A 20,046-nucleotide genomic window follows, 5' to 3' on the forward strand; every position below is an offset into this window, starting at 1 on the left:
TGCTTGTTTTTTCAAGACAGGGTTTCTCTCTGTAGTTTTGGTGCCTGTCCTGGATCTCACTCTGTAAATCAGGCTGGCCTAGAACTCACAGAGATCCTCCTGGCTCTGCCTCCCAAGTGATTAAAGGCGTGCACCACCACCACCACCCAGCTTGATAGTGTGATTTAATTGTAATGTTTTCACATAAGGATCCCAAATCTTGGATATTTTACAATATATAGTTTTTTTTTACATGGGTGGTGAAGTTTTAGCCAAACATTTAGTTTTTAAATGAAAAGAAACCACTGGGATCACTCAACAAAAATAGAATCATAAGACAAATGTTTGTATTTTTTTAATGTTTTCTTTTCCTTCTGTTCTTAACTTCTCTTTCAGAAGGACAAATCAATCCAGATTTTAGCCAGAATTAGCTATAAAATGATCTGGAACCAAGGTCATAAATTATAGTACATGGGCTGGGTTTAACCCACAAACTAGTTGGATAAATAAACATTTATTGTTTCACAACCTCTGTTCATATGTCTGCATGTTACAGTTGTTTGCTTCTGTACTGAGTCTTTTCTCAGACCATATAGTTCTTTCAGTCTAAAGTTTTTCCATCTTGCCTAGAAGGAATCATTATTAACAACTATCCTAACATATTTTTCTCTTGGCAGTATGCAAGAAGATGGATATGTGATCATTCTACAGTACTGCTTTTTGTGTGGCTATTTTTTTTAGATGATTAATGCGTGCCATAGCTTGAACAGAAGTAGATAACTTAATGCACATTGAATCTTACGTGTGCATGATTATAAGTGTACACTGTTATCAAGAACTCATGTTAAAAATACGTGTATAATTTTCAGATTTTAACTTTAGTTACCAGTGCAGTAAAAACTGTGTATATCTTCTAGAAATGGCAAAATAAATTAACTTAAAATTCTACTTCAAAAGGTATCATGTAAGTACTTAAATTACTTTATTAGATTAGGTTATTAGATTGTTAGAAGGAATTATTATTATTGTTAGAAGAGTTCATTATTATTCTAAGGAATATTAAATTATTCAAAAATTGACACATACAGGTATTTACCTTTCCAGATATGCTCAGGTAATCTAAATTTTATAATTGGTGTAGTCTAACAAGGCAATAAATGGTATTTATAACATGAAAATACCTTCGGAGTCTAGATCCAGTAAAAAAATATTCCCCTTTTGCTGGGAGTCTGGAAAAAGCACCAGTTAAATCTATAGAGACCTTTTATTAGATTGTCAGAGAAGTGAACATTAGTAGGTGAAGTAGAAAAAAAGTTTTGTGCCTTCTGCTTTCTGAGTTGCCTAAAGAAACAGAATCTGGAGGAATTTAGCTCCAGAATGCAACCATGCCATTGCATTCTGAAATGCCTACCTCCTGCTGCTTCCCTGTAGACTCACTGACTTTGTGATTCAGTGTTGCTGTATTGAGCTGGACATCAAGTAGTGTGGTATTCAGAATCAGCAAAGATTTGGAGATTTCATCTAGTAAGTTCTGATGTTCCTGGACTGATGAAATCAAGGAACTTAACTGCAGAAGAACATCATTAAGTCTTTGGTCGGTTGTCATGCTAAAATTCTGGAAGCGTTCTGCTTCTATGAGGTTGGCTTTTGAGTCTGAAATGCTTTGGATTCTCTCTTCCATGTCCTTCATGTGTTCCAAGGCAACTGTAAATCTCCTTTCAGCTTTACTGGTATTTTCTTTTCCAATCAGACTTTGAGATGCATCACTTGCATTAATTGAACCAACTAAGCAGTTCTTCATTTCCCAATTCATAAGATGGGCTGCATATTTAAATAAAAATAAATCAAATCATAGCCTATATAATTTTGTACTCATCATTCCTTTCTATGTCTCTGCATTTCATTCCATTGTAATATGTTGAATACTAGCCTAAATCAAGAATATATTTTGCAATGATCACATTCAACATGTTAATATGAATTGCACAGTCACCTTTATGTTTTTTTATGTTAGAATTTATTCCAGTATAGATCATACTTTCTGATTTGTTGCTCATTAGTCTTCTTGGCCATTGTGTTTTCTTTGCCAATTAGAGAAATTCTGCATACTGGTATGTATTGCATGCTACTCCATGGACTATTGTTAATTGAAAATAAGAGCACGTTAGGCCGCTCTTCTGGAATAAGCCTGTGGGACATAGTTATATTAGGATGACAATTACAACAAACAGTACACAGGATAAGCAGAAGACTAATGCCATCCACAGTATTGGTAAACTGTTGATTCATTATTGACACTATCAAAAATGGCCACCTTAGTCAAGAAAGAAATTAAGAAAATATGTTTGTTCTCTTTAAAAATGCATTGTGCTTATTATAATATTTTCATCCACTGTAAAACATTTAAGTATAGAAAAAATGTGAAAACAAATTTACCATATGTATTAGCAATCTGAACTAAAGCCTAATATCTCGTTGTATATCTATCAAATCATGTTTGTTTCAATTAACATAATTGTTATGTTAATTGGTTTGTGGTACAAGTTTCATTATATAGCTCAGCTTGGCATTGAAGCTGTTACACAGCCAAGCTAACCTCAAACTCATGATTCTTCTGCTGTAGCCTCCCCAGTCCTGGAATTATAGAATCTAAAAACTGTCCTTTTATTTTTTGTTAATAATTTTCTACCAAACAATTTGATAAGTATATTTTACCCTATGGTGGATCTGCCAGATTTGCTTAGAAATTCCCCAAATTAAGTTTACCTCTGTTTTCAGTAACACGTTTATTATTTAAAGAATCAGTCTTGTGATGAATCACATCTTCAAGAATATCTATTCAGTGGAATTTGGGGACCATAATGAGCTGCTGATACATATTTCTAAATGGGCTTGTGTTCTCAAAATGAGCTACTTATCCTTTCAGAATGGCATAGAAGGATACTCTGTATAATTTATGAAATAAAGAAAACTAAAGGGAAATAAAACATTGGAATTAAAGATGAAAATTCCATAAATTGCAATTATATAAAAAACAAATATTAAAATATTTTTATCACTAGTCTGTAATGATATAAGATATTCTAGGAAAATGAACAAAGTATAAGTGACTATGTAAATATTTTTATCTGCACACTTCCTTTACATTGTTATGTTTGATGTATGACTTTTTCACTTATGACATCATAGAGAAGGAAAAATGTATCTCCATATGGCTAGAAATACTGAAATGTGTGCCTGCACCTGAAATTGTCGAATTTTTAGTGCAACCAGTGTTAGAGAGTTTTTGAGAATTAAATAACACAAAGAAAAATCTACACAATATTATCATCAATTTTGTGTTTACACTGAACCAAACCTATCATCTACATTCCTACTATTAATTAATTCCATTATAATTATATATTAGCTATATATAGTATGAATATATTACTTAGGTAAATCAATTAATAAAATATACTAAATATATTAATATAATGTGTAACATAAAATCTTTCCTGAATTGAATTGTCTCTGTAAACCTAGCAGTTTGTACTTTACTTAACTTGATCTATGCCCTACTTTCTTCCTCATAGAATTTTGGTTTGAAAACAAGCTTTAGTTTACACAGTAAATTAATAAGTATTTATCAGAATAGGAAGAATAGATCTGATTTTGCAAAAAGTTTTGTGAACTATGATTTTAATTTGACAATGTACACATGAGTTGGAAGTAAAGGCTTTACTTATTTATTTTAAAAACAGAATATTTCTTGTCTCAATAATAAATGAAACTAGTGTGAGCTCTGCTTTGTTTAAAAATGGTTCACTTGAGTACTGGAGTGCTTAGCTAGATGGTGTTTGCTGGGCATGCATGTACAAACCTTAGAATCCAGACTACAGAAATAACTATCTAACAGTGGCAGTCTTAATGATAATGGACTCCAAACACTCACATATTTAAATTTTTGGTTCCACAGTTAGTGTAACTGTTTAGGAATGATTAGGAAGTGTGATCTTGTAGGAGAGGTACATCAATAGAGGCAGGACTTGAAGTTTCTAAAGACTTGGGCCATTCTAGTTCTTTCTTCAAGGTTTTGTCTCAAGATGTGAGCTCTGAGAACCATGACTGACTTTTTCCTCCCATTCTCTTTGCTGTGATGGTCATGGATTCTAACCCTCTAGTTAGAGCAACTCTAAGCCCAAACTAATGTTTATTTTATAAGTTGCCTTGGTCATGGTGTCTTATCACGGCAACAGATAGTTGGACACTAACTATCTAAGCAAATTAAATAGATGAGAAAAAATTTAAAGTAGAGATTACATCCTTATAATACAGATACATAAAGAATGCCACAAGGATACAACCAATGGACATACGAACATGGAAATTGAAAAGTCCATGAGGTCTCAACTTTATGTAAAGAACTATAGGCAACTGAATAAATAAAACATATTCAATGGCAGGAGGGGTGGTCCTTCCCAAGGAGGACCAACAGGTTAACCAGTGCCAAACAGCCAATCCTGGAAACATACATACAAGTAACATTATGCAGACTTCACGGGTTATATTTTAAGAATACGTGTGTGTGTGAGCATATACATATATGCATGTAAAACAACAGTGAAAAGAGACCACTAATTTTAAGGAGAGTAGGGAGGGTTTATGACAGGGTTTGGAAGAAGCAAAAGGAAGATTTTACAAATGTTAAATATAAGATTATGTTCTCAAAGGTATACTTCTTTTCACTTGTTTCTGGAGAGATGTCATTCTGTAAAATCTCTATTTTACACAGAAATAAGTCTAACTTTTATGGCATATACAAATACCTAGGGAGTTGGTGATATTTGATTCTACTTATCAGGTTTATGCTTTCATGTTAGTAATATCTTTTCCTATCCAAAATTTATATTTTTAAAAAATAATTTACATTTCAGTAGGCATTCGTATGCATCCATTCTAGAATATATCTTTTTGTCCTGCTCTAGTCTTACGATGTTATTTTCTGTCAAGAATACTTCACATTCTTTAAGAAAGATATCATAGAAAGCAGGCCATGAAAATAATCACACAACTTTTCACATACAAGCTACTTTAAATTTGAATAGCTCCATGTTCACCATTTTTCTCCAGCCATCAATTCATGTGTTGTAACATTACTTTCAGCATTCTACAATTGTAATCTTTTCATATCGTGTCTATGTATGCAATGCATTTTAACCCTTCTTTGAAAGACATTGTGATTTGGTACTAAGAGTTATAAATGCTTTAAATTACCTGTTGTTGGTACATGATAATCTAGTGAATTTGGTATTGGTATTAATTTATAAGATGGGACCATTCTATTTCCTATCTGTCTTAATAGGTTCCTACTGTAATTTTAAGGAACAGAAAATCACAGATCAGTTACTATCTACTCCAGAGCAGATATTTTACTTTGTAATATTTCCTAATGGCCCAAGAATTTTGAACTTGAATAGAGTCATGGATACTTTTCAGGCTTCTGTCTCCCTTGATCAGGGCCTATTAGAGCCCTGTAGGCTCTGTAGACTGCGGTTTACATAAAGAGATGGAATTTATTCAAATTCTACCTGGTGTATATTTGATGACACCAAGCAAGGACACCATTCAAATCTGTATTTCACATCGCAGATAAGCATGTATACATGGACAACATATAGATAATTTTGTTCATGAGGAACCTACATTACTAGAAACTTCAGCTCTCTTTATTCAATGGCTGTCATTTGTTTGTTGTTTACTTTGATTATGTTTGGATTTTGTTTTCTGTGTTTTTAATGGCTAAAACAGGAGCTGTTTTTGTGTTTTGCTTGTTTGTTTGTGGTTTTTTTATAGAGATAATCTCTTGGATAACATTATGACAATTCTATTTTCATGGTATTTTTTTTTTTTCTGGACAATCATGTTTTATTATAATAACCACATTACAATGGGAGCCAGTGAACAAGAGAGGTTAGGACACAAAAGTCATAGATGGGAACACATGCTCCATTACTGAGGAGTTTCAGTTTTCTGGTGTGGATAATGAAGATAATTATAGTGTCTGCTGAAAGCGTAATTGTAAAGATATATTAAGATAATATGCTGAAAGTTTAGAGCCCAGTGCTTGGGCATAGTAAATGAGGTAAAATGATAAAATGATAGCTACTTTTACAATTGTTGTTGATTTCCTTAGCTTTTCTTTCTGAGTACAATTGTGAATCTGTTTTGAGATACTCTCTCAGATTACCCCTTAACAAAGAACCTTTGATTTTGCATTTAAGGCTATTTTCTTAGGTAGATTAGTATGCACATTCAAATGGACTTTTCCTAAGCCTTTCTCTTGATAACGTATATAGCAAATACATTGGGGAAAATCAGAGAGAAAAGGATAGTGACTAGACCAATTAATTTGAATATCAGTTAAAATCCAACACATCTAATCTGAGGAGGTAGTTCAGTCAATAGACTGCTTCCCTAGCATGTAGGTTGCCCTGGATTTGATTCCTGCGTCACATAAACAAAATGTGTTGATGCCCCTAATCTCAGTACTCAGAGGTAGAGGCAGGAAGATCTGTGTTCAAGGTCATTCTTGAATGACCCTGGGATAAAGGATACCATGTATCTAGGGAAAACATCATTTAAAAATGTTATCCCAGTTCAAGTAGAAATGCCTGCCTGGAGAATATCACATGAAACCTAAGTAACAAATTCTATTTTATTTAAAATCCCAAGATGTGTTGCTGTGTTCTTGTTAAGATATGTTTAAATAAAAGCACATCAAATATATTAATTAGAAAATCACATTTTTAAAACGTGATATATATTACTATCTGCTTTCTGCATTTGACTTATAAAAAAATGTCTGAAAAACAGGCATGTTTTTCTGAGATAGACATTGTTAGTATAAATGACCATATTTGTTTTCACATTTACAAGTACTTCAGAAACAGAATATTAGGTTTCCTTAACATACTTTAGAAGGCACTAGAGACACACTGAAGAACATGGTTAACTTCATTCTCTTTTAGGAAGCATTTTTATTATGCAATAACTGGAATTTCAGGAGTGCTGTCATTCAACACTGGAAGTATTCAGAATTATGAAGCTTAAAACACTTTTGAAATACTCTAAACCTTACCAGTATAATTTCTTTTTAAAAAAGATTACTGAAAGTTTAATATAAAAATTCAATTACATTTACATGTAACAGCAATGAGCCAAGGCAGAGAAAGATTCAAATTCATTAGCATTTGCAAAAGCAAGAAGAGAATCTAATCTCAGTCACGTCTAACAGTACATGTACAAGATTTATGCAAATCTTTGAAAGAAGTTAACAACAATCTAAATAAATAAAGATGTATTCCATGCACTATTTTATAATTGCTTAAAACTACAGACATGCATGCATGCACACACAGTCACATACAGTTTAAATGAAATTTTTGCCTCTTGGAGTGATAATACTCCCTCCTGCTCATGATGCCTAGTACTGTAAACCTAGCCCAGATGACATATTACTGCCATTTCCCTACTCCAATAAAAATTCTAACTGTATTCTAAATACTTATGTATGCCCACAGATAAGTATAACTCTCATGGCTCATCACTACTCAACAGAGAAGCCCCCGACCCACAGTGGACTGAAATCATTTCAAAAATCCACAATTAGCCAAAATGTACAGAACAACTGATCCTGGTATACCTATTCCAAATCGATACACCTTGTACATCTAAGGTTCAGAGAACATCACAGAAGAGAGGACAGGAAGACCAAGAGAAGGAGGATTATGTTGACTATTGAGAGATTGTGTCTTCTACATATGGCATGGATCTGCATCCATGAATATTAACAGTGTGATCACTTAAACAAGACCTGAAAAATGACACCACCAACTGACATTTCAATATAGATAGAGGAAATCTCACAAGGCCCTAATCCTGGATGAAGAGCTAGCTATTGGCAACTAATGGCTTTTGGTGAAGACTCAATCATCTGTAGGAATGAGTACCCTGATATATTATCCAATCACAAGAGGTCAGACCCAAATACATATACATTTGAGCATCATCAGCAAACAAATTCATATATAAAACAATAAAATGATAGCAAAGAATAATAAATAATGGTTTTGAGAAGGAATCAGGGGACAAGTGAGGAGTTGGAGGGAGGAGAAAGAGAGAGCATAACAGATGTAAATCCAGCCCACTTTTTATGTCAATATATTTAATTTATTTATATTTTATTTGTAAAATTAAAAAAAGCCTGTTAATACTTACATTACAGAATCTATTTTGTGTTTGTTGAAATCGAGGAGTGCTTAGTATATGAAGTTTCTTTACGAACATACTATACAAAAACTGCCATAGCTCTGCTCTTACAATAAGCGGATGAACAGTTGGAAAATTCTAGGATACCGTACCTGCCACTATCCCAATGAGCGGTATGAGAACAGCAAACACAAGAAGGTAGAGGGTGACTAGGGCAGTTTTGAGGGACTTCAGCTTCTCCTGAGGTGAAGGGCCACTTTTAGGATCTAAAACAAAGCAAAAGAAAACATAACAAAATCCCAGCCTATCATTAAAAACCTATAACTGGTGTTGGGTATAAGATTCAGCAGGTAAAGTACTGGTTGCACAAGTGAGCAAACATGGCTGTATATGATTTCAGATTTGTATATCTCACATGATTGGACTGTGACATACAATTATTCTAAATGGGCTAAAAATGATTTACATTTTGACAAAACTTTGGAATGCATCAATGAAACCCATCCTCCAGACATATCAGGACCTAATAACTATACTTGTCTCTTGGACATGCATTTACATAGAACAGGAACTTTTATAAAGGGATGTAGACTACAGGGGGACCATGCTGATACAGAGGGAAAACAGTAGCTTATTTATCTATTTATTGTGTGGGGAGTGTGTGTGTGTGTGTGTGTGTGTGTGTGTGTGTGTGTGTGTGAGACTGCGTGCATACATCTGGGTTTCTGTGGAGGCTCATGGTCAGTGCTTGGATGCCTTCCTCTATTTCTTTTCATTTTGCACTTTTGAGACAGGGTCTCCCATGGAACCTGCTGCATTTTGTTGATTTTAGTAGACTGGCTGACTAAGGAGCTTCAGGGATCTGCCTGTATTTGTCTCCCCCGTGCTGTGTTTAGAAGAGTGCTCTGCCTCAGACACCCTCAGCTTTTAATACAGCTTCGGAAGATCCAAATTCAAGTCCCCCTGTTTGCACAGCAGGCACATGACTGAATGAGTCACCTCCCAAGCTTCTTTCCTGAGATAGTTTCATATAGCCCAGGCTATCTCATATAGCCCAGGCTAGCATTGTATTCACTCTGCAGCTAAAAAAGGCCTTGAACTCATAATTTTCCTGCTTCTACCTCCCAAGTTCTAGAACTATAGATGTGGACCACTTTGTTCAGTTCTGTTCAATTACATTTTGTGACATACGGAGAGGGAAATAAATGAACATTTTTAAAAAGTAGAGTCAAGAGAAGTAAAGAATTAAAATTAAAGGAACAATCCATTATAAAAACAAATAGGAATTGTCTGTGTTTCAGGCTGACTGCATGTGAATCCTGCTTGTGTACTCTGTGTGTGTCTGGTGCATGTGGAGGCCAGGGGTCAGATCCTGGAACCAGAGTCGTAGCTGGTTATGAGCTGACAAGTGCACGCTAGGAATCACAGCCAAGTCCTCTGAAGGAGCCAGGACTCTTAGCCACTGAGCAATCACTGTTCCTTCCACTTTATTTTTGGGAAAAGGTCTCTCACTGAGCCTGCAATTTGCAAATTTTGTTAGACTGGTTGCTCAACAATCCGTGAGGATTTCTCTGTCTCTGCCTCTCTAACACAGACTTACAGGTGTGAACTAGCACATATTAAGTTTTAACTATGAGCCAGGATTTGAATTTGTCCATGTAAACTCATGTGTTTTGCATGCTATTTCCCCTACATGTAATCTCTCTCTAACTCTTCCCTTTCCGCCCATACTTTCAGATACGGGCGTCAAGAGTTAGTCAACTGATAAGCAATTCTGTTCTGTCACCTCCAGCCTGATCAGAAGGTGCAGAACATTGTTTCCTTTGTGTTCCTGTCACCATATGATTGATCTGTTGCAAGTGCGATTTTTCTTATCTCTCTGAAAGATATGCAGAAGTCCCAGCTCTAGATAACAATGAAGATGGTTTTAATTGGAACTAGGGTCACAGAAGATGTAGTCAAGTGTAAATGATGTCTTGTGGTGTGATATTTATTCTGGTGGTTGGATCTTTCTAAGAAGAAAAAAGAATATACAATTATACAGGAAAACAAACCCTTTGAAGCAGGAAGCAGAGGTGCCAGTGACTTGGCTCAAAGCCAGGGCCACCAAGAGTTGCCAGAAACCACTAGAAGCTGGAAAGAGACATGGCCTTTAAATGACCTGTGCTATTTGGACACCTTGATTTAAACTGTTTGGAAAGCCCCCAGGCAGTGGAGCCTGGACCTGTCCTTGGTGCATGAGCTGGATTTTTGGAGCCTGGAGCCTATGCTGAGACACTTTGCTCAGCCTCGGTGTTTGGAGGAGGGGACTGGATCTGCCTCTGCTGAGTCTACCAGGCTGGGCTGACTCCCCAGGGGAGACCTTGCCTTGCAGGAGGTGGGAATGGGGGGTGGATTGGGGAGGGAGGGCTGGGGATGGAAGGAGGGAGGACGAAAGGAGGGAGAATCCGTGGCTGATATGTGAAATTAAGTTAATTATAAAATAAAAATATTTAATAAAAAATAGACTTCTAGGATAGAGAACTGTGAGGAAAAAAATAAACAAATCTACTGATTTGAGACACCCAACCAGTGTCACTCTGTCACTTTCTACTTACTGGGAGGAAGCAATGCTGTCATCGAGCGAGCATCAAATTTCACAGACTCTGAGTAGCTGTCAGCATCCTCTGGTTCATCAGGGCAGAGCCTCTGTTGCTCTGTGGTCTATCAAATACACACAGAATACACGAATCCCATATGAAATTGCTGAGGTCATTTTTCATGGTGTTGTAAGTTAATTATTTATAATTAATATTCAATTTTAGCAGGCAAAATGTATAATTAAATACAAAGGTCATATAAAGCACTACATTAATCTTTTTCATGACTTTTCATGGAAGTATAAAAATGTCATATTTATAAGGCTGGGAGGATAGTTGCCAATTAAGTGCCTGCTAGTCAAGCATAAATACTTGAATTTGAATGCCTATCATCATCCAAAAAGCTAGAGGTGGTGCCCTGGTGCTCTGAAGTGGAGACAGGAGGATCTACAGCATTGTGATGGCTGGTCAGTACACCGCACTGGTAAATCTCAGAGTGGAGATTCTGTCTCAAATCTGTGGTGCAAAGAAACAGAAGACAATATCCAGTGCTGCTCTTTGGTCGCCACCCACAGGTACACACATGTTCACTTTCACTTCCTCCAGATACACACTCACATGTACACAAACATGCACTCAGCCATACATTGCAAACACATGAAAAACAGATGTAAGAGGTCAGATTCTTGAGGACTCATTACTGTGTTGTTCTCTGTAGAAAGGCGTCTGTGTTTACAGGCATGTGGTCTTTGAGTGTGAGGAGGAGTACCCTGATTTTCTAACTACAAAAAAACAAAAAATCCAAGTGGCAGAAAATAACTAGCTGGAGAGAAAACAAATGATTTCCCTTAGAACAAATAGTTATACATGTTTGAGACAAATATTTCCTGTGACTTTCTGGACTGAATTTATTAAACATAGCTTAGTAAGCCAGACTTCCTTGCCAAGGCATCTGTTTATCTGTTTAGAAAGATAAAGTCAAGTCATTAGATTTAAGTGCACAGGAAAAGCTAACTTTTCCTTCCTTCCCTTCCAACTGGCCCTCTCTCCCTCATTTTCTCCTCTTCTTCCTCTTTTCTTTCCTCCCCAACTCTTCTCTATTTCTTTATACTTTTGCATCACACAACATAAATCTGTTCTTGTGTCCTTTAAATTCTACCAATAATCTACTAAGCAAAACTACTTTTATCTCTAATGATAGGTATCAAAGCCCTTGAATGTCTTAATATGGAGCTAAATGGGCCACCATGCCAGATGACCTGATACTTGGGCGGAGAGGGTCAATGATGTGCAATTCTAGATCAGAAGGACCAGCCGGAGTCATAGCTGAGAGCAGCAGAATCTGGTCTGCCATTGCACAGTGGGTGACCACACATGACAGTGTTTCACTGCACATTCAAAAGACAGCAAAAAGAACCTTGAAAGTTTTCATCAAAAAGAAATACTTAACATTATTTTAATATGACACACTACATATAACAAACCAATATATTACATATTACTCATATATATATATATATATATATATATATATATATATATATACTTTTATATTTATAAATTTAAATATGACCAAGATTAGCTGAGTGGTGAAACACTTACCAAGCATCTACCAGGGGTCCCATTCTTACTTCTGATTATACAAAATGTCTTAGCTAGGGTTTTTATTGCTGCAATGAAACACCATGACCAGTAATCAAGTTGGAGGGGAGGGTTTATTTGGCTTATACTTCCATATTACTGTTCATCACCAAAGGAAGTCAGGACAGGAACTCAAATAGGGAAGGAACTGGGAGGTAGGAGCTGATACAGAGGCCGTAGAGGGGTGCTGCTTACTAGCTTGTTCCCAGTGGCTTGCTCAACCTGCTTTCTTATAGAACCCAGGACAACCAGCTCAGAGATAGCTCTACCCACAATGGGCTGGGTCCTGCCCCAGCAGTTACTAATTAAGAAGAATGCCTTATAGCCGGTTCTTATGGAGGCATTTTCTCAGTTGAGGTTCCCTCCTTTCAGATCTCTCTAGTTTGTGTGTCAAGTTGGCATAAGACTAGCTAGCACACAAAAATGAATAAATTTAAATTTTTTACATTAAAATAAGTGTATTTAATTAAAATACAAGGTTTTCTCTCTTCATCTCTCCTTTTTGCTTTCCATTGTGGTGTTAGTCATTAAAATCAAGAACTCAGTCAAGCTTTCATGCTATAGGCTTTTCACCGTTAAATTACATCCCAGGCTTTTGAAATTATACTTGAAAATAAGTAAAATGTAATATGTAATAGAACAAAATAAACTAACAAAATCACTTGAGATTCTAACAAACATTCAATAAATGGTGCTGTGTAGGGTAGAATGGTCTGCAATTGTAAGAGCATTGTCTAAGAAGATGAACAGATTAACTGTGTGTTGGTCATAGTCCAGGTACAATGACAAATGTAGCAAGAATCCAGCATCTCCTAATCCTTCTCTATGCCCTCCGCCAACGCTGAGGGATGTGCTCAGTACTGAAATTTCAACTGAACTCATGGCAATGTCAGGAAACAAAACTCTAGCTTGGGTTGGGAAATGGAGGACCATCACTCATTTCTAAAGGCTCATACTGGTTCTGGGAGATTTATCCACTAGCAAGGACGTGACTAAATTCCTGTCAATATACTTCTAAAATATGGCTGAGGAAATTATTTATCTGGCCACTCACAGTGACAATCTCTGCATGTTGATCATTTCTGAGAATCGTTTTCCACAAGTCTTGTGTTGTTTGGTCTGAGGATTGTGATCTTTATAGAATTTGGCCACTGGGACCAGGGAATAAAAGAACTTAGGTGTAGGACCTGAATCTGCTTCCCCCACCCCTCCCCCCCCCCCCCCCCCGCTAAGGCAAAATTGAAAAAGGAAGAAAAATCCAAACCAAGCAAACCTATATTGCAAGTTCTTTTGGTCTCATCTGTTATAGAGGCTGAAGCTGAAAGGAAAGCCTTGCAAGAGCTCCATCACAAAAAGGATAAAAATGCCAATGTCGAGGCACAGTGGCACATGGCTATAGTCTCACCATTTGCCTACAATCCTGGCACTTGGGTGGCAGTGGCAAGGAGGAGGAGGGGTGTGCAGAATCAAGGCCAGCCTGGGCCACACTGTAGAACTGTCCAACAGGATGGGCAAATAGAAGCTCTTAAGTAATGAAGTCAGTGAATAACAAATAACCTGGGAATCTGACTTTGGAGGAAGCCGGTTTGGACCCTCTGATCCAGGCTTTTCTTCTGTTTCCTGACTTTAATCTATGTGGACAATGATTTCACTCATCAAACAGAACAAATGAGCAAGTAAACAAACAAACAAAAAGAGTTAATAATGAAACAGCTCTATAATCAATCAATCACGTTAAAGCCACATTCACAACTATTGGGGCCAAGTGGAAAAACATTGGACTCTGAGCTCAGGTGGGAAAGAATGGGAGGGAAAGCCTTTGTTTGCATACTGTTAATAAAAGCATGTTGTTACTAGATGTTCCTGATCCTTCTCCAAAAGAGTAAAGAAGGATTTAGTGTGCCTGTTGAGATATCCTGAGTTCATTTTCACTGAAATGTGGAGGAAACATTACAATCTATCCACTCAATTCTCCATGGAGGAATGTTTATGAACAAAGATGAAGACATTTGTACCTGAAAAAATATGTTTAGAGTGTAAGCTATGGGCTAGGAGATCCATGTCTGTTTTCGACCAATGTTGTATTGCCAGAACTTAAGGCAACCTAGAACTTTGAATATACTTTATAATTGTTGATTCGATAATTGTGTTAGACTTCGTGAGACTTTAATCACATGTATTTGTTTACCAAGTGAAATGGAGATTTAGAAAACCAGGGAACTGCAGAGGTGAGTTCCTTTAGAGACACAAATTCTTCACAATTTTTGTGAATCAGATTCGGTGGGGTTTTACTTGACATCCAGAGTCTTTCAGTAACATCCCTGACCTTGTATTAATGTAACGGGCTCTACAGAACTTAGTATTTTATTGTGTTTTTATTCTTTTAATATCTGGCTCCTTATAAGGAAATACCTTGCCATGACTTGAAAATTCATATTGCCCTTGGCACTCGGAGAAAGGATTATCTTCTTCTGGCTTTCACATTCCCCAGATTTTGCCTCAGCCTTTCCACAAGTTAGAATACTTGGGGAAGATGGAGCCAGACTGAAATGCTTTGGGTAAAATTGTAAGGGAGTTCATTTTCTTTTTTTCTGTATATTTTCTGTTGCTTGCTTTGGGAGCCAGAACCAGGTTTGTCTGGTAGGGCTTAGGAACACAAACTGCCTCTGCGGTGGTCCTTGCCTGCATTCCTTTGATTGTGTGAGTCTCACCTGGCTACTGGCCTAAACCACATCCTACTGGTGTTTTCAGGGACACTTTACTAGATTTGGGCAGGACAATTTGGGTGTGGGGCATTTAGGTTGATAAGATGTTTATCTAACCTAGTTTTCACCCTCTAAACTTTGATAATAGCTCTTGAATCACTGAATCTCCGATTCTCTTGCAGTGATATTCCCAACTGTTAAAATTTCTTATAGGGGATATAGGAACTATATATATCCCCTCTTTTTAGATCCCAGTGATAAACTAAAGTATGACTCCAGCACAGCACAGTTGATTCTGGGAACAATGAGTGTGCTTGGCTTCCTTAAAGAGCATGGCTATGGGTTATTCACAGAAGCATGGCTGACTACAGTGCAGCCCCTCTGAAAAGTCTACGGATGATGGCTTTCCCATGTTTTCATAGATGAAGCCTCCTTTCCATACCAGTTCCCAGCCCATATGTCTTAGCCTCTCCCTGGGTTTATAAGACCACTTGCAATTAGGATGTAACTATATACAAATGGCTGGAAGAGTGGCCAGATACTCTGGTAAATGTCCAGAGGCATTCCTTGCTCCCTCATTCACACTTTGGAGAGTGAATGTCAACAGTCCACAGGCTCCGTGGTGACAGATTCTCACAAGTAGGTACAGTTGATCTCATGAAAATGATAGCAGCAGGGCTGGGAGGTCAGTAGCTTCTAACACTCCCAATCCTCATTCTTGTGTTTTCCCAAGTTCTGTGTGCATTATGAACACCAACTGACTCTGAAATGTAGATGTAGGTATTTTTATCACTGTGGGCAACGTCTGCTCTCAGCAGTCTACTGCTGAGATGCCTTTAATAAACACTCACATTCATGACAAAAACATCCTTATGAGCTACAGCATCAACAAAGATTCATCACGTATTAGGAGATTTCTCTCATTTGCTCCCTATAGTTTTAAGCTCTTTAAAGGGTGTTGGTGGGGGGTGAGAAACAGGCATATAGAGAATATTTCATCAGAAAAACAAAACAATAAAACCAAATACGGAGAAACATAAACTTGAAAACAAGCTTGATTAGTGGCTGAGTAGAGGAGAAGGATCCCACACTTCCAGACACAGACGAACCTTTGTCTATTTTCTGTTTGATTTTGATTTTGTGTTGAGACAATGTGTCACTAGGTGAACAGTCTGCAGACTCCTAAGATAACAGGTGTGCTGTCTTGTTTTCCCCTATACCTTGACAGCAAGTGTGCCAGGACCCAGCTACTGTCCTTGTGTCTCTCACTACTTCCTCCCTTGATGATCTCAGTGCTTGCCTGTCAGATGCAAGGATCTGGGCTTGATCCCCGGAGCCATAAAGTGAAAATGAAAAATGACATACATGAAAAAGACAAAATGTTTTTTTTTTCCCTCAGGATGATTGTGTCACGTGGATCTGCTTGTACAAGGAAAGTTCATATTTCACAAATGTAGAATTTGAAATTTCTGCCTTGATGCAGGGCAAGGATCTTGGACCTGCCTCAACTGAATGTACCAGGCTCTGCTGACTCTCTATGGGAGGCCTTATTTTTTCTGAGGAGGGAATGTGGGGTGGGTTCGGAGGGAAGGCTGGAGGGCAGAAGGAGGGAAGAGAGGGATCTGTGGTTAATATGTAAAATGAATAAAATGTTCTTAATTTAAAAAAAAATCTGTTTTGCACTGGAAAAATGTTTCTTTCTGACATGCATGAAGTTAGTTAAGTGACATGAAAGATATCACTAGTACATCTCTTTTTACCTAAACGAATGTATGGTTAAGTTTATCACATAATTTCGATTTTCATCTGGTATTTACTACAACAACTTTGCAAATATTAGAATACATGCACAGGTAAGACCTTATTAGCAAGCTGTGAATAGTTCTACAGCATTCTCCTTTGACCTTAAATGTAATTTCCAAGTTAAGAGCCAAACAACCTGACATAAAGTGACTTTTTCCCACCACAGGCCAGTGCACTGATAAAGGATTGGGAAATTCTTGGAGCTTGGATAATCTATCATCAGAGTGTTCTCATGAGAAGCGAAACACATCTCTGCCATATCAGCTTTTTATACAGGGTCAAAAGTTCCTGGACATAGCAACAGGAAAGCCATATGAAAGAACTCTGTGGCTAGCACGAACCACAGCCTTCATTTTTCCTTCCCATTTGATCATTAAAACAATGGAGGGACAGGAAAGCAGAGGTAGAATTCACCAACTTATCATTTTAATACAATAAAGTGCCATCATGCATCACAGGACACTTTAGTCTTTGTGTATATATCTGGATTTACACAGTGGACATTGCAATGTGCATATTGATTTGTATAACACATTTCCTTTAAAAATCATGTTTTTTCTCCTTGTTTGATTTTTTTCAAATTTAAAATAATGAACTATACAATGTTTCATCAAACATGAGCATCTATTTCTATTGCCATTTTCTTATAACTCCTCCCCCTTTTCTGGAGCTCATGATTTTACTAACAGAAATAATGATGTCATAGCTGCTGTGGTCAATTAGATTTATTCTTCGGATGCTTTTCTGTTGAACTACTAGACTAAGTGGAAACTATTGTGAACTTACGGTATCTACCATTCTTTAGAAAGATGGTAAAATACACATATATTTGAGTAACACGTAAGTGTGCAGATTTTAAACCAAATTCATCACCATAGAATTGCTTCACTGTTAACAGGAGTTGTGTTATTTTAAGACTCCTTTGTTTTCATGTTTATAATTATTGTAGAAATATGTCCATGCCATTATCTTTTATTTACTGCATCCCTTGGCTCTTGTCTGTTCATGTCCATTGCTTGTACAATAGAGGGGCACTTTCTTATGCCTGTGTGTAACTAAGAAGGGATTTGTGTCTCTCATCTATTAACTCTTGTATTGTTGTCTTTGTACTCTCACTGGACTTGTGAACAAATGCCTGCTCAGCAAAGGTGCTACAGACGGACTATACCCCCAGCCCTCTATTACTTTTCATTGTGAGACAACATCTCGCTAGATTGCCCAGGCTGGGCTTGAATTCACTCTGTCACCCCGGCATATCTGGAGCTTGCTATCTGACCGCCTTGGCATTCCAAACAGCTGGATCACAGGCTGGTGGCCATGCATCCCACCACTTGTCTTTTCATATTTCTTATGTGTCATTTCTTCTGAGATAAATCTGTACATGTATTTGCTCTGGTTTTCTTACAGTCAAATTATTTTGAACATTGGGGTAAATTTCTCCAGTGTAATCTTCCTTACTCTTTTAAAATAAAAACCTTGTTTCTTGATATAGGCAGCTGATAATTTGTATCTTTTTTTTAAAATTAGTATATTTGCATTTGTACAATCATTGTTTCCATGCTGAAGAAATGATTTACAAGAATTCCTGTTAGAGACTGAACCATATTGTGCCTTATGGTAGTGATAATCATCCTTGGAAATAGAAAGAGTATCAATGTTTGAATCTAAGACCAAAAAGTGACTGAAAAGAGTGTGATGAAGATACAGTCTATAAAATTCTCAAAAATAAAAACACATAAATACATAATAAAATATTAACAAGCATGCTAATAGAAATATGGATGTGCTGTTCTTTTAGGTATATGATTTTTTAAAAAAGCAAGCACAGCTGGGTGGTGGTGGCGCACGTCTTTAATCCCAGCACACTCGGGAGGCAGAACCAGGCGGATCTCTGTGAGTTCGAGGCCAGCCTGGGCTACCAAGTGAGTTCCAGAAAAGGCGCAAAGCTACACAGGGAAACCCTGTCTTGAAAAACCAAAACCAAAAACAAACTAACAAACAAAAAAGCAAGCACATACTTTAATAGTTTTGAATTATAATTTTGTACATGTAAAGCATTAATATACTATTAATGTAAAGGAATACTATGAAGACTAAGGTAATTTTAAACTTGCCTCATATGCAGAAAGCTGCCAAAAATTGAATCAGCACTATTTTACAATTCTGTATCATTATCTTAGCTTTACTTATTTTAGCTTCAAGGCAGCTCCGTGAGGTATAGAGTCAGACTGTCTCTATTTTGCGTCTTAGGACACTAAGACATAAATGGCTTAGGTACTGACTCAATGCTATATAGGAGGAAGTGAAGATGGTGGCCTTCGAAATCAGGCAGGCAGTTTGCTCATACAAGGCGAGCTCTCAGCTATGACACAAAACATTCATCATTTCAGCTCTGTGACTATTCTGCCCCAGTTCCACATGGCCAGCGATAACACCAGCCTGATTTTATGCTGGTAAGTCTCATTTATCCACCAATATCACCCAAAATTGTAACATCTCCATGAAGATATTTTCATACGTCTTTCTCCCTTTTCAAGTAATAGCCCCCTCCCTGCATACAGTAGTTATCTACTGCAATTTTATTCTGTGTAGGATGCCCAAGTTATACCAGTTCTGCTTGCCCATAAGCTTTATAGTAAGAATTTCTTACAAAATTAAACGTATTTTTTTTCTTTGTATCCCTTCCCCATATGTAATTCAAAAATCATCCACAGAAGAGACTCAGCCAGTATTCACTCTGTGAGCAAAGAAGATTAATACAACCATGAGGTTAAAGCCAAAAATGTCATATGAAGAGAAAGGAACAAATTCATTAAGCATACTTTGAATGAAGCCAATTAGTTTTAACAAAAAAACACATAGTTCCTTGCTAAACTGATTATAAACTAGTTCATTTCATTCATATTTATTATGTTTTCATTAATGAACACCTTGGCTGGAATCTTTACTATTATTTTACATGTTAAACAACAAAACCAAACTATTTGTAGAATAAAGGTTCTACTAGAAATTAGATCTCTCTCTCTCTCTCTCTCTCTCCCCCCCAACCCCTTACACACTAACATCTACAAAGAGTAGACTCACACACT

At 36.9% G+C, this 20,046-nt stretch overlaps 1 protein-coding gene across 1 annotated transcript in view; it reads right to left on the reverse strand.

The window, feature by feature from the left end:
* Msr1 (macrophage scavenger receptor 1) overlaps positions 1-20,046 on the reverse strand; it is a 63,335-nt gene that overhangs the window by 43,213 nt on the left and 76 nt on the right. Inside the window, exons 2-4 of the mRNA XM_036166698.1 lie at positions 10,827-10,932; positions 8,382-8,495; positions 1,391-1,800 (exon numbers count right to left, since the gene is read on the reverse strand). Of these exons, the coding sequence (XP_036022591.1) occupies positions 1,391-1,800; positions 8,382-8,495; positions 10,827-10,932 (630 nt within the window). The remainder of the gene's footprint in view (positions 1-1,390; positions 1,801-8,381; positions 8,496-10,826; positions 10,933-20,046) is intronic.

The sequence above is a fragment of the Onychomys torridus genome, chromosome 17, assembly GCF_903995425.1.
Source record: "Onychomys torridus chromosome 17, mOncTor1.1, whole genome shotgun sequence".
NCBI classification, from domain to species: Eukaryota; Metazoa; Chordata; class Mammalia; order Rodentia; family Cricetidae; genus Onychomys; species Onychomys torridus.